The 13,680-nt window shown below is 43.0% G+C and overlaps 1 protein-coding gene across 4 annotated transcripts in view; it reads right to left on the bottom strand.

The window, feature by feature from the left end:
* GRIK1 (glutamate ionotropic receptor kainate type subunit 1) overlaps positions 1-13,680 on the bottom strand; it is a 332,731-nt gene that overhangs the window by 74,538 nt on the left and 244,513 nt on the right. For all 4 annotated transcript variants that reach the window (XM_066259567.1, XM_066259565.1, XM_066259569.1 and 1 more), the window contains exon 7: positions 6,618-6,761. In XM_066259567.1, the coding sequence (XP_066115664.1) occupies positions 6,618-6,761 (144 nt within the window). The remainder of the gene's footprint in view (positions 1-6,617; positions 6,762-13,680) is intronic.

The raw sequence follows: 13,680 nt of genomic DNA, 5'->3' as shown, positions 1-13,680 counted from the left end.
CCCTCTCCTTTCTCTTTATCTCTCTCTTCCTCTCCCGCAGCCGAGGCTCCATTGGAGCAAAGTTGGCCCGGCGCTGAGGATGGCTCTATAGCCTCTGCCTCAGGCGCTAGAATGGCTCTGGTTGCCACAGAGCATCACCCCAGATGGACAGAGCATCGCTCCCTAGTGGGTATGCCAGATAAACCCTGGTTGGGCACATGTGAGAGTCTGTCTCTCTGCCTCCCTGCTTCACACTTTAAAAAAATACAAAAAAAATTAATTTTTTAGTTACCAAGATTTACTGAGCACTTTAAGTGTGGCTTGTCCAAATTGAGTGCTATAGTTTAAGATTCAAACTGGATTGGCTTTGGCTGGTTGGCTCAGTGGATAGAGCATTAGCCCAGTGTGCAGATGTCCCAGGTTTGAGCCCTTGTCAGGACACACATGAGAAGCCACCATCTGCTTCCTTCCCTTCCCTCTCCCCTTTCTCTCTCTCTTCCCCTCTTGTAGCCAGTGGCTCGGTTGATTTGAGCATCAGCCCCAGATGAGGGTTGCCAGGTGGATCCCAGTTGGGCACATGTGGAGTCTGTCTCTCTAGCTACCCTCCTCTCACTTAAAAATAAAAATAAAATAAAAATAAATTACAAACTAGATTTAAAAGACCTATGATGAAAATAAAATAATAATTTTATATTGATTATTAAAATGATAATATTTTGATCTATTAGAGTACATAAAATATATTATTAAATTTCACCTGTTTGTTTTTATTTCTTAATATGGCTACTAGAATATCTAGGGTCTATGAGACGGACAATATCTCTGCTGGGCAGTGTGGAGATCTACTTCATATAATGTAGAAATACCCACTTCTCCCTTCCAGGATCCTTGCACACCCTCCCTCTTATGACCTTGTTTGTTGATCACCTTTGTCATCACTGAATATTTGGCATTTCCTTGTGTGTGTATCGGATTCCCCCACTAGAACATCATTTCCAGGAAAGTGAGGACCTGGTTTTGCTCACGGTCACGTTCCTGCTGTTTAGAATGACATCTGCTGAATCCTCGTATCTAGTAAACATGTGTTGAATATATGAATGTTGGCATACCAGATTCCAGTGAAAATGAATGAACCAGATAAATAATAAATATGAATCAGCTCAGATGTATTTCAAAACTTAAGTAAGATTGATTGGTAAGGCAAACTGCTGAGTGTAATATATGCATCCATACACTGCTCACAAAAATTAAGGGATCAGGGAATGTGCAAATACTCTAGTACAGGGGTCCCCAAACTACGGCCCGCGGGCCACATGCGGCGCCCTGAGGCCATTCATCCGGCCCCCGCTGCACTTCCGGAAGGGGACCCTCTTTCATTGGTGGTCAGTAAGAGGAGCATATTGACCATCTCATTAGCCAAAAGCAGGCCCATAGTTCCCATTGAAATACTGGTCAGTTTGTTGATTTCAATTTACTTGTTCTTTATTTTAAATATTGTATTTGTTCCCGTTTTGTTTTTTTACTTTAAAATAAGATATGTGCAGTGTGCATAGGGATTTTTTTATAGTTTTTTTTATAGTCCGGCCCTCCAACGGTCTGAGGGACAGTGAACTGGCCCCCTGTGTAAAAAGTTTGGGGACCCCTGCTCTAGTACTTTCAGCCTTTTGTATAGTGAGTGCATTTTCTTTTTTTCTTTTTTTTTTTTTTTACAGAGACAGAGAGAGAGAGTCAGAGAGAGGGATAGACAGGGATAGACAGACAGGAACGGAGAGATGAGAAGCATCAATCATTAGTTTTTTCGTTGCGCGTTATGACTTTTTTTTTTTCATTTTTTTTTTTAGAGAGGAGAGAGAGAGGGAGAGAGAGAGAGAGGGAGAGAGAGAGAGAGAGGGAGAGAGAGAGAGAGAGAGAGACAGAGAGAGAGAAGGGGAGGAGCTGAAAGCATCAACTCCCATATGTGCTTTGACCAGCAAGCCCAGGGTTTCGAACTGGCGACCTCAGCATTTCCAGATCGACGCTTTATCCACTGCACCACCACAGGTCAGGCAGTGAGTGTATTTTCACCAATGAAATGAAAGTTGGTTATGCATCTCATTTGCATAATCGAACAACTTTCTTTGACTTGTTGTTTGCTTTTCTGATGTTTTTGTTTAATAAAAAAATCAAATGTTTCTTTTTTTATCACTTCATATTCATTTTGGAATATCTCCTAATTTTTGTGAGCAGTACACAAATACATATAGATACCTACCCAAATGCATGTATGCCACACACCCATATATATACATGTACATATGTGTATCTGTATCTAGGATGACGTTCATTTATGTAAATCAACCCCACTTGTGTGCATGCGCACATACATAACAGGCTGTGGTGGGAAAGCAGGCTCTTCTGTCCACACGATCCAGAGCTGGGATGTCAGTAGCTGAATGGGAGGGGAGGTGACTGCAAATCTGCAGTTTTTCACCTGGATCCCATATATTAAAAAACAACAACTCAATACTGACCTACTAAGTAAAAGTAAAAAAATAAATCTTAAGGCAAGTGTAAGTGCCTCAGGGGAGAATTTTATCTTTTACTCTTTGATTTTTAAAGGCTTGCATTTAGATATCTCATTCAAATCTATAATTTTTACTCCATCAATGTAGAGCTGATAAATTACATTCTCCCAGTAGAACAGGGGCAGAAAACTGCCCCATATTTTGCATAGCTCTCAGTGACCTCTTGTGTACACTGGCATTTGGAAATGATTTTCCTCTCCTAAATAACAAATTTGTTCTGGGCCAGATCAATTAGGAAAGAGTTATACAGTTTAAGTAATAGTTTGAAAAAATGTATTCAGAGTTGGCTAGATTTTAGCTTCCTGAGTTCAGCTCAACAAAAAAACGTATATATATTTTTTATTAAGTGAAAGATGGAGAGGCAAGGAGGCAGAGACAGAGTCTCACATGTGCCCTGACTGGGATCCACCTGGCAAGCCCACTAGGGGGCGATGCTTGGCCCATCTGGGGGCCACTGCTCTGTTGCTCGGCAACCAAGCTATTTCAGCAACTGAAGTGAGGTCATGGAGCCATCCTCAGCACCCGGGGCCAAGTTGCTTAAACCATTGGAGCCGTGGCTGCAGGAGGAGAAGAGTGAGAAAGATAGAGAAGGGGGAGGGGAAAGGGGTGGAGAAGCAGGTGGTCACTTCTCCTTTGTGCCCTGACTGGATATCAAACCCAGGACTTCCACATGCCAGGCTGACGCTCTACCTCTAAGCCAACTGGCTAGGGCCAACAAGTTCTTTTAAATGCCTATGACAGACACAAAGAGCTTGAGGACACAAGATCAGCTGACCTTGTCTCTGTCAGAGGGAAAGACATCAAAGTCTCTGTGGAAGGCAGACATGGAATGGATGGCCAGGAGGGATTCGTGAGGGAGAGGACCCACCTCCAAACATAGGCTCAGAGAGGCTCACTGGGGAAGAGGAATCCTGAGTTAGAGTGAACCAGGGTGAATTTGGGGGGACAGCACTTTCCTGACTGACAGGAGTGAGACAATAGGGTGTTACCATGCAAGTTTGAGGCAGGACAAGGGATACCCATCAGCCTCCAGGGCAGGAGAATAGCAGAGTGGACACAAGAAGCTACCGGCCAGTTTGTTTCTCAAGGGTAGAAGACCCACGATGCATTGCTGTGTGTCACTTTGCTCCCATGGGAGCAATAGTTATGAAAGGGCTGAGATTCAAGGTACAGGGCCGAGTTGGGGCTAGTCTAACAGTGCAGGTGAGACACTGTGCAGGCAATGGGCAAGGCAAGTTGCTAAAGACTACTTAGGGAAGACAATGGTGAGGTTTAATTAAGTAGATGCGTATGCGGAGGCAGGTAGGGCAGTTCAGACACCCTGCACCAGTCTGATTTGTCTATAATACTTCAACTCAGGTACCAGTATGACAGACGTCAGGACACAGAGTGGGAAGACAGCGACCCCCAAGTCCCCCGTGTAGATGTGCAAAGAAAGAGGCCACCAAGTATATTCTGGACAAGAATTTATGAAGGGGTCTTGTGTGGTTGAGGTGACTGCTGGGGAGACTCCTCTGAGAGTGTTAGGACCAAGTACCTCGTTTCATGTTCTCTAATCAAACCTGATATGGGAATAGTTTTATTCAATTATGTTTTAGTGTGTCTCAGAATCCTCTCAGGGCCGGCCCTCCAACAGGCAGGGGCCTTGCCCCTGGTCACCCCCAGTCCTGTCCTCTCAGCAGGTCCCTACAACTTGCTGAAGGAGGCCTGCAGCACAGGGACTCGGGACACGGAGCAGGTGAGGACAATGGCGACAGAGGTTCTCATGCACCCCTCCCCCTCTCCCCGGGAAGCCAGAGAACAGGGAATTTGCTCTTTGAAAGTGAATAAATGTGAAATGCTTTCTTGCTTTCAATGTGGTGCCTCATCTTGGAGCTCATTATTTCTTCAAACATGTCTAAATGTGGCTCAGTCGTCTCACCTCCCTGGGCCAAGGCACAAGCAGAAAGCAATAGGTGTGCTCAGGCATTGGGCCCCAAGCTCTCCTGAGGCTGAGGCTCCATGCCTCTCCTGGCTCCACTGTGAGAAGGGGAATCGGCTGTGCTCTTGGTAGAGATCACAGTGACCCTATGGTGATTCAGGAATGATTGGGACCCCCACAGGGTGAGCAGAGGCTGTCAGATGCTTTCTTGTTAGCCACAGTCTGTCAGGAGTATGCAGCCATCAGATGGGTATTTCACTCTGTGCTGACTTGTGATTTTTTTGTGGTGTTTTTTGTGGCTTGTGTTTGTTTCTTATTTTCCAAGGGAGAGAAGGGAGGTAGACAGACACCCACATGCTCCATGACCGGGATCCACCAATGAACCCCATCTGGGGCATTGCTTACAACTGAGCTATTTTTAGCGCCTGAGGTGGAGGCTCCATGAAGCCATCCTTTGCGCCTGGGGGCCAATGCTCTCGAACAAATGGAGCCATGGCTATAGGAGGAGAAGACAGAGAAGGGAGTAGTGGAGAAGCAGGTGGTCACTTTTCCTGTGTGCCTTGACTGGGAATCAAACCCAGGACATCCACATGCTGGGCCAATGCTCTACCACTGAGCCAACTGGCCAGGGTCTGTTGCTAGTTTTAAATTCCTGGTGTCATCCTCAGTACATGGAGCAGGACTATTGTTAGTGGTCCAGTCCACTGATAAAAGAATAGCCAGTATTTCAGGCTCTTACTATTCGCAAATATTCCCTCACTCTCTATCCTCACAGTTACTCTGTGAGTGGGAAGACGTTGCCCCTGTTTTACAGACAAGGAAACTGAGGTACAGGGTGTTTAAGTGACTTGTTTGGGTTGTATTGCTTGTCAATGTTGGTGGTGCTGGGACTTAAACCCAAGCAGCCAGGCCAGGGCTAGGATGAGGTGAGAAAGAGGCCTGGGCACGGGACTTGAAGAAGGGCTGCCTCTCGTCTCCTGTGGGTACAGGTCTCAGACCTGAGGGTAAATTCCTCTTCAATTCATGTGTTCAGGACACTCCTTTGCTGCTTCCTACATCCTGGGCCCAGCTTTGACAGTAACCTTGACTTGGACTCTGGGTACTGCTTACTCTCATCCACCCTGGTCATCACCCTAATGAATCAGCCTCCTCTTTCAAAGGGGAGGCAGGTGGAACAGCCCATGAGAAGATCTGTAGGGGCTGGAGAGACTGGCAGAGACAAAGGCCAGTGTGGTATCTTTCTCCAGGGTTCGCCTGCTCTTCCCTGTGGCTTTGTCCAGCCCAGCCTCCTCCAGCACAGGGAGGAGAAGTCTGCCCTTCACCTGGGGTGTGGAGCTATACCCTGAGGGCAGGCCCTGAGGCAGCGTCGTGGAGTACTGTGTAGACATGGCTGGCCTTGCTGCTCCCAAGCATCTCACTTCATCTCGTTAGGTCCACACATACCCTGAGCTGCATGTCAGGTCAAAGATAATCCAAGGATATGTATCTATAAGGAGACTTGGGATCTCACAGAAGGGTCTTATGAAGGAATCAAACTGCCTAGAGAAAAGGAAAGGGTCAGGGACAGTCCACGATCGCAGGGCAACAGTGAAGGATTCTCCTGCCCCAGAAACCTTGTCCTCTTGCGCACTCTTTAGTGCACTGCACAGGCTTTGAATAGAACTGGACTTTTCCAGTGAGCTGACAAATAGAAAAACAAACAGAATATCACTGGAAGAAAAAGGTCCTTTTGTTCAGTCCTGCACAACCCAAGACTTAGGAGACCACGGCATAAAGGGCTGGCAATGTGGGGATGTTTTCTGTCCCTTCAGTGATGGGCCACCCGCTCCTCAACTCATCAAGCCCTGGCATAGCCTATGAGTTCTGTTCACGTGTATGGATGGCCAGCAGCAGCTATGGTCACAGCAGAAATGAAGGAGGGAGAACACTATGATCTGGTAGCTTCTTTAAACTTCTCAGCATCACCCTGAAAAATCCCTGGTAGTTCAAGACACACTGTATCCATTAAAGTCCCAGCAGACAAGCTGAAGATGGCTTCTGCTCCCTCATGACATCATGCCCACAGAGCCGTGGGTATGGGAAGGACCACCCCCATGGACCGATCATACAGAGATAAGCTAGAGAGAGAACCGGGTTGAAGGAGCAGCACTTGCCTCTTTGATCAGGTTCATAAATCTGGGTCCAAGACGCCACGGCTTGTGTCGATGGCACTGCAGGGAGCTGACGGCCAGCTGGGATGCCCGGTGGGATGCAATGGCCACCATGTACACGGCGTCATACATCAGAGCCGCTTCTGTCTGTGAGGAGACACACCACGTGTTTAATGACTCCTGGATCTACCTTCCTCCGCCTGCACGTTCCCGTGGCCGCTGCCTCCTCACCCCAGTTCCCCTTCCCTCAGCAACTTTCCTTCTCCAAGAGTCATTTTTCTCCAAGACCACCTCGGCTCCAGGGTCAGCTGGAGTCTCTGCTCTGTTTTGTTTGGAGTTCTTAAAAAAAAAAAAATGTGACCCAGAGCAGCCACAAAAGACCAGATTCTGAGAACACCTATTTTTGGAGTGTCTTCTATGTGAAGCACAGGGTTAAGACCAACTCAGCTGAGTTTAAAGCTACCAGAGCTTAATATCGCAATGTCAGATTTTGTCTCTCAGTATTTATATCTATTTATCAATCTGTTTTCTTGTTTCTGTCTAGTAGAAACTGCTGGACATAAAACTAACAGGTGATTTCCAGATAAGTATTCTGGTTTTGGTCACTTCCATTTGCCAGAGTCAAGAAGGTTGGGGTTACAGAGTCAAGTGCAAAAGCAGATTTAGGGAGACCCTCTGCAGAACAGAGGTGTGGCACTTGCTCAGACTATGCGTGCTCTCACCAGCAGGTGCTTTTCTGACAGAGACTGCAAGTCATGATTCCCTTCTGGAGTTGGGCATTCTTCTTTCCTTCCTCGGGAAATTTCTCTCATTTGCCAAAATGCAGATAAGTACATTTAGCGCTTTATAAAATATACTCCTATAATATTATACATTAACATTATACTTGAGGGTTTTCATAGCAACTCCAGATACAGTAGCTCATTTGGAATTTTAAGTAACTTTACAAAATGATCAGAGAAGATAGAGAAAACTATCATGCTGGGAAATGGACCTCCACACAGAATATTGATTTGTGGAGAGTCATACGGAGAGCCAATAATTAGTAGAGTCACACCAAGAAATCCGGTCACGGAATAAAGATGTATTTGTAAGATAAATCATTTCATTCATACTTACATGACCGACATATCGAATTTAGATTGGTAGTGGCGATTGTTGAAGCTTAAAAATGTGTTGACCCTTTTAGTTCAGAGCTGGTATAATTCATGGTATAGATATGAAAATTGAGGCTCAAGGACATGAAGTGACCATTGCAAGGCCTGTCCGCTAAGTAGCAACATGGCCAGGGTTTGAACCCACACCTGTCTGACCCTAGCTCCCATGCTGCTCCCTGCTCTGCTCTGCTCACTTGCTTTGAGGGAAAGCAGCCTGCTGGCAGAATGAGAATTTTAAAAATGCCATCAGTAACAACGGCTGGCCTTCACCGAGCACTTACAGTCCATCAGGTGCTATTCTGAATACTTTGCAAACATTGCCTCCTCACTGTAACTTTCACTTCTTCACAGATAAAGAAATAATGAGGTTCAATGGCATTTTCAGACTTGTGGTGTAGAGGCCAGGATTCGAATCTAGGAAGTTGGTTTGAGGGTTCATGCCTCAGTCACAAAACTGAGCTGCCTCTCACCTGAGGTTAATGTCTGATTATTTAAAATTTTTACCAATAACTCAGTTGTGGTCAATATTTATCGACAGTTTTCCACACGTCAGGAACTCCAGGGATTGTATGCGGTTATCTCCTGAGAATGAACCCAGCCGGGGCGGCTGTCCCAGGGAAGGACCGCTAGTCACTCCTGTGTGGTTGCCCCTGGCCTCTGTCCGTTGTGACTTCCATTTGCCAACTTTAACTGTGAGTGCAACGACTCTCCTGAATTCTGTGAGTCCTTCTAACAGACCATCAGGTCTGAATGTGGTCCTGGACCTCCCAACACAAAGAAAGGGACACTATGTCACCTTAGGGATGAGGATTAACTACATGCCGTGACCTGATAGAGTCCCTGTATTTTGCTGCCTGCCTGGTATTTTGTGATTGGCAGAAAAAGCTGGAGGAGACATGGTGCTGAAAGAAAGCCTGGTCTTTGGGCAGCAAATGGACAGAAAGGACGGATTTCCCTCTTCCCTCCACTTTGGGAACATACACTAACCTTCTGTGAGGGAACAAGGCAGTTTTCTGGGGGTGAGAGAATGCTCTCAGATAACACCCTTCCCCTTCATCCTGAATGTCCTCACTCACTAGGTGTTAACAGGTCCCTTGATTAAAATCCAAATGTCACACCAGTAGCACAGAGCTAATAGGAAAGTGCCTCTTAGTGTAAACGAGCTAGTGTTGCTGTTTCCTTGAGATGTGATTCCCTGAAAGGGTCAGGATTCTGAGGATGGCTGGTGGCCCAGGGGTGTTTTCTCTGAAGGGGCCCAGCCAGGTCCCAGGCTTGTCAGGCAAATACTCTTGAGACAGCCAAAGTGGTGGGATGGGCGGTGAGTATCCTGATCACCAGGAAGAGGGGAGGAGCAACCCATAAGCAGACTGGGGATGGGAAATGGATTAGGAAGGTAGCAAAGATGTCACACGCACGCACAGTCGAGCAACTCTGTCTTTGGGACAGCAACTCCCCCAGGTTTAGTGAGGCCTGTCACGGAGTCGCAGAGGCTGGTGCAGTGTGAGTCTCAGTGATATTTGCCGGCTTTGAGAGAGACCAAGGGATTCGAGAAGAGGATGATATGTAGAGGTGGGAAACATGCCTGAATCATCCCACTGGCCACACAAGGGCACTCAGGTCCCAGGTGAGGGCCGTCTTGGTCCACGTGTGCAAGCCAGGCACAAGCATGGTGTCTATTGTGAACAAGTGAGTTCTGCCTCAGTATCTCAGAATGCCTTTCCCCCTTCTCTTAAACCTACAAGTTGGCAAAACAGAAGGTACTATTGACTAAGTTCAATTCCAGTCCTGGAGGGCTTTGAATGTTATCTAATTAAATCTGTAGAGTAACACTGTGAGGTGTTGTTCCACCGACTTACAGATGGGCAGGAGATGCTAAACAACTTTCTCAGGCCATTCGGTTATTCTGGGACCAGAGCCAGGACTTAGAACTAGGTTCTCTATGCACTGAGAGGTCTTGCTTTTCCCTCCGAATTACGCTGCCTGTAGTGTTTCATCATGGGATGAGCTGGGGACACATGGGGATGTCTCCTCTGTGTGTCAGGATCAGAGCAGTGCCCACTGGTGAGACAAGGCTGCTGGAGGCTCCCATGTGGACACACTTGAAGAACCGGAGAGGCAGGTGACGGGCTCACACAGTGGCGCGTCCGCACTCCCACGCAGCGTTGAATCATACAAGTTTTTGGTTCATAATCAGGAAAATCCATCAGAGGATGTGCCAATCCATTATCCCAGTCTATCCAAAAGCCAATCGATTGAATCAGTCCACGTGCTGAGAATGATTTAAACATAGTGAACAGGAATGAAGTGAATTTTATAAAATCCCTCCAAAGTTCTGTTGGTTGATGAAACACTCTTTTCTAATCTCAAGATGTTTTTAAATAACGAGTGTTTACTATTTTTGAACTCTATTGACTCAGTAACAGTTTTCTTACTTAACTTAGTTCTAAACCTTTTTTTAAAAATCAGTATTTTTTTCTTTAAGTCTACGGTTCTTATGTCTGTAGTCAAATTTTTTGGATGTGGACATGACTTCTCATTTTTAGAGTTGAATGTGTTATGACATAGAATAATCTTTGGAGATATTTTTGGTACATGAAGTTTTAATAAATGTTTCATAGTTACAAATATCAAAGAGGAAGATAGACAAATAGATAGGAAGAAAAAACTCACGAGTTTCAATTTTTTAACCGTCTCACATTATGCATTCACATGGGTGTCTGTGGATGCGGGTTTGCACAAAAATGACTGTTCAGGGCTGTAGGAAATTCACCCTGGAAAACAGCGGGACAAGCATACAATTTTGGAGAATGCAATTCTGTAATAGTGACGGCATTCCCTAAATATTAGTTGTGATTAATGTACAGAAAGTTACTGATATAACATTATTGAGTTAGAATAGTCTTTGTGTTCACTAATCATACCTATATCTCATTTATAGGAGCTCTCCTAAAACTTTTATGAAACTGTTTCAAGACTACAAGAATATTTTTTCTTTAACATTGTGAGTCTTAGTAGAAGCTCAATTTATATTTATTTAGTGCAGTAATTCCTTTATCAAACATGTATTTATTGACGGCCTGCCTTACGCCAGGCATTCTCCGTGGGGCTGGAGCAGAGCACGAAAGACCAGGTCTTGGTCCCCGGGGAGTTTATATGCATGTAGGGAAAGGCGCCAGGCAAAAACAGCAAATTACAGCGGTGGAGTAATTGGTTGTGAGGGCTATGGAGAAAGTGAAGCAGGTGAGGGCAGAGGACAATGGTGGGGGATGTATGTTGTGCAGTGTTCACAGAGGCCCTTCTGGCGAAGAGTCTAGGTGGTGGTGATGAAAATGAATGAGAGACAGAGACCCAGTGGGTTTGGAACCACAAAACCTTTTACCTTGGAGGTAGAGAAGAAAGACTTTGAGGACAGAGGCAACATGAGAACAAAGGTTTGTTAGCACTAGCTCCAGGTGTGGGGACACAGAGAGATGTGCTGTCTTTTGGCGAAGGGTGGAATTACCTTTTTGTTTTCTAGCTACATAATTTATTAGATGCCATAGGTTTATACGTTTTTAAAAGTTTTAGTAGTAAGCCTGTAATACAGATTTATAAAAAGAATAAATAACCTAATTTGTAAAATAACGTTAATGTCAACAGGGATATGTGGGTCCAAGAGAGATTTTGGTTCTTCATAAACTATTTTTATTTTAAAAAAGAATCAAAATTATGGTCGACATACAACATTATATTAGTTTCAGGTGTAAAATATGGTGATTCAACATTTATATACCTTATGGAGTGATCATAATAAGTCTAGTAACCATTTGTTGCTGTACCTAGTTTTACGATATTATTATAAGGCAATATTGAATATGGTAATATCTCATTGTGGTTTTGAGTTGCATGTTGCATTTCTCTGATAATTAGTGATGTTGAGTGTTTTTTCATGCATCTATTGGTCATCTGTGTGTCTTCTTTGAAGAAACATTGATTCAAGTTCTCTATTTTTTAACTGGATTTTTTTTTTTTACCATAGAGTTGTATGATTTCTTCATGTATTTTGGATATTTACCCCTTATTGGATATATCCAATAGCAAAGATCTCTTTCCATTTAGTAGGCTGCCTTTATGTTTTGTTGAGATTTGTGCAAAATATCTTTAGTTTGATAAAGTCCTATTTATTTATTTATTTATTTATTTATTTATTTATTGCTTTGTTGTCTTTGCCCTTGGAGACAAATGGAAAAAGAATATCAAAGTGTTTATTGCTTATGCTTTTTCTTCTAGGAGTTTTATGGTTTCAGGTCTTACATTTAAGTCTTTAATCTATTTTGAGTTTGTTTTTGTATATGATGTAAATTTTCCCAAAACCATTTATTGAATAGACCAGTGATAGTCAGCCTGGTCCTTACCACCCACTAGTGGGTGTTCCAGCTTTTATGGTGGGCAGTAGCGGAGCAACCAAAGTATAAATAAAAAGATAGATTTAACTATAGTAAGTTGTTTTAAAAAGATTTATTCTGCCAAACTTAGTAAAAATCCAACATAAAGTACTTGGTAAGTAATTATGATTATATGCTTTAACTTTCTGTAACTCTGCTTTATAAATTTTATAAAGTAAAGTTACTTCCCTATTTTATAAATCACCATTACTGTGGAACCGGTGGGCGGTTAGAAAATTTTACTACTAACAGAGATACAAAAGTGGGCGGTAGGTATAAAAAGCTTGACTGTCCCTAGAATAGACTGTCTTTTCCCCATAGTGTGTTCTTGCTTCCTTTGTCAAATATTAACTGCCCATAAATGTATGGGTTTATTTCTGGGCTCTCTGTCCTGTTCCATTGATCTATATGTCTGTTTTTATCCCCATACCTTCCTGTTTTGATTATTCAATATTTTGTAGTATAATTTGAAATCAGGGAGCATGATATTTCCAACTTTGTTCTTTCCCCAGATTGCTTTCACTGTTCAGAGTCATTCATGATTCATATAAAACCTAGGATTATTTTTTTCTAGTTCTCTCAAAAATGCCTTTGGTATTTTGCTAGGAATTGCAATGACTGTAGATTGCTTTGGAACTATGAACACTTTGATGATGTGAATTCTTTCAATCCATGAGCACAGATAATCCTTCCATTTATTACATCTTTTCAACTTCTTTCACCAACATCATAGAGTTTTCAGAACATAGTTCTTTCACCTCTTTATTAAATTTATTCCTAGGTATTTTATTCTTTCTGATGCAATTCTAAATGTAATTGTTTTCTTCATTTATATTTCTGGGAATTTGTTATTAGTGTATAAACACACAACAGGTTTATGAATATTTAGTATCCTGCAACTTTACTTAATATATTAGTTCTAATTTTGGGGGGGAGTTGAAATCTTTGAGTTGAATAGAAATAGTATCATGTGACCTTCAAATAATGAGTTTTACTTTTTTCTTTTTAATTTGGATGCTTTGAATTTCTTTTTCTTGTCTGATTGCTGTGGCTAAGACCTCCCAAACTATGTTGAATAACAGTGGCTATCCTTGTCTTGTCCCCAATTTTAGAGAAAAAGATTTCAGCTTTTCACTGTTGAGTATGACATTAACTGTGGGTTTATCATATATAGTCTTTATTGTGTTGAGATATGTTTCCTCTGTACCCTCTTTGTTGATAGTTTTTATCATAAAAAGGATATTGAATATTGTCTAATTCTTTTTTTTCTGCATCTATTGAAATGATCACATAGTTTAGTTTTTATTCTTCATTTTGTTTATGTGGTCTGTCATGCTGATTGATTTGCAGATACTAAGTCATTCTTCCATCCCTGGAATAAATCCTACTTGATCATAGTATATGATCTATTTAATGTATTGATAAATTCAATTTGCTAATATTTTGTGGGAATTTTTTACATCTATGTAAATTGGTTCATAATGT

The sequence above is a fragment of the Saccopteryx bilineata genome, chromosome 2 (assembly GCF_036850765.1).
Source record: "Saccopteryx bilineata isolate mSacBil1 chromosome 2, mSacBil1_pri_phased_curated, whole genome shotgun sequence".
Classification (NCBI taxonomy): domain Eukaryota; kingdom Metazoa; phylum Chordata; class Mammalia; order Chiroptera; family Emballonuridae; genus Saccopteryx; species Saccopteryx bilineata.
The sequence above is the reverse complement of the archived record's forward strand: the minus strand, read 5'-3'. Positions and strand labels throughout refer to the sequence as shown.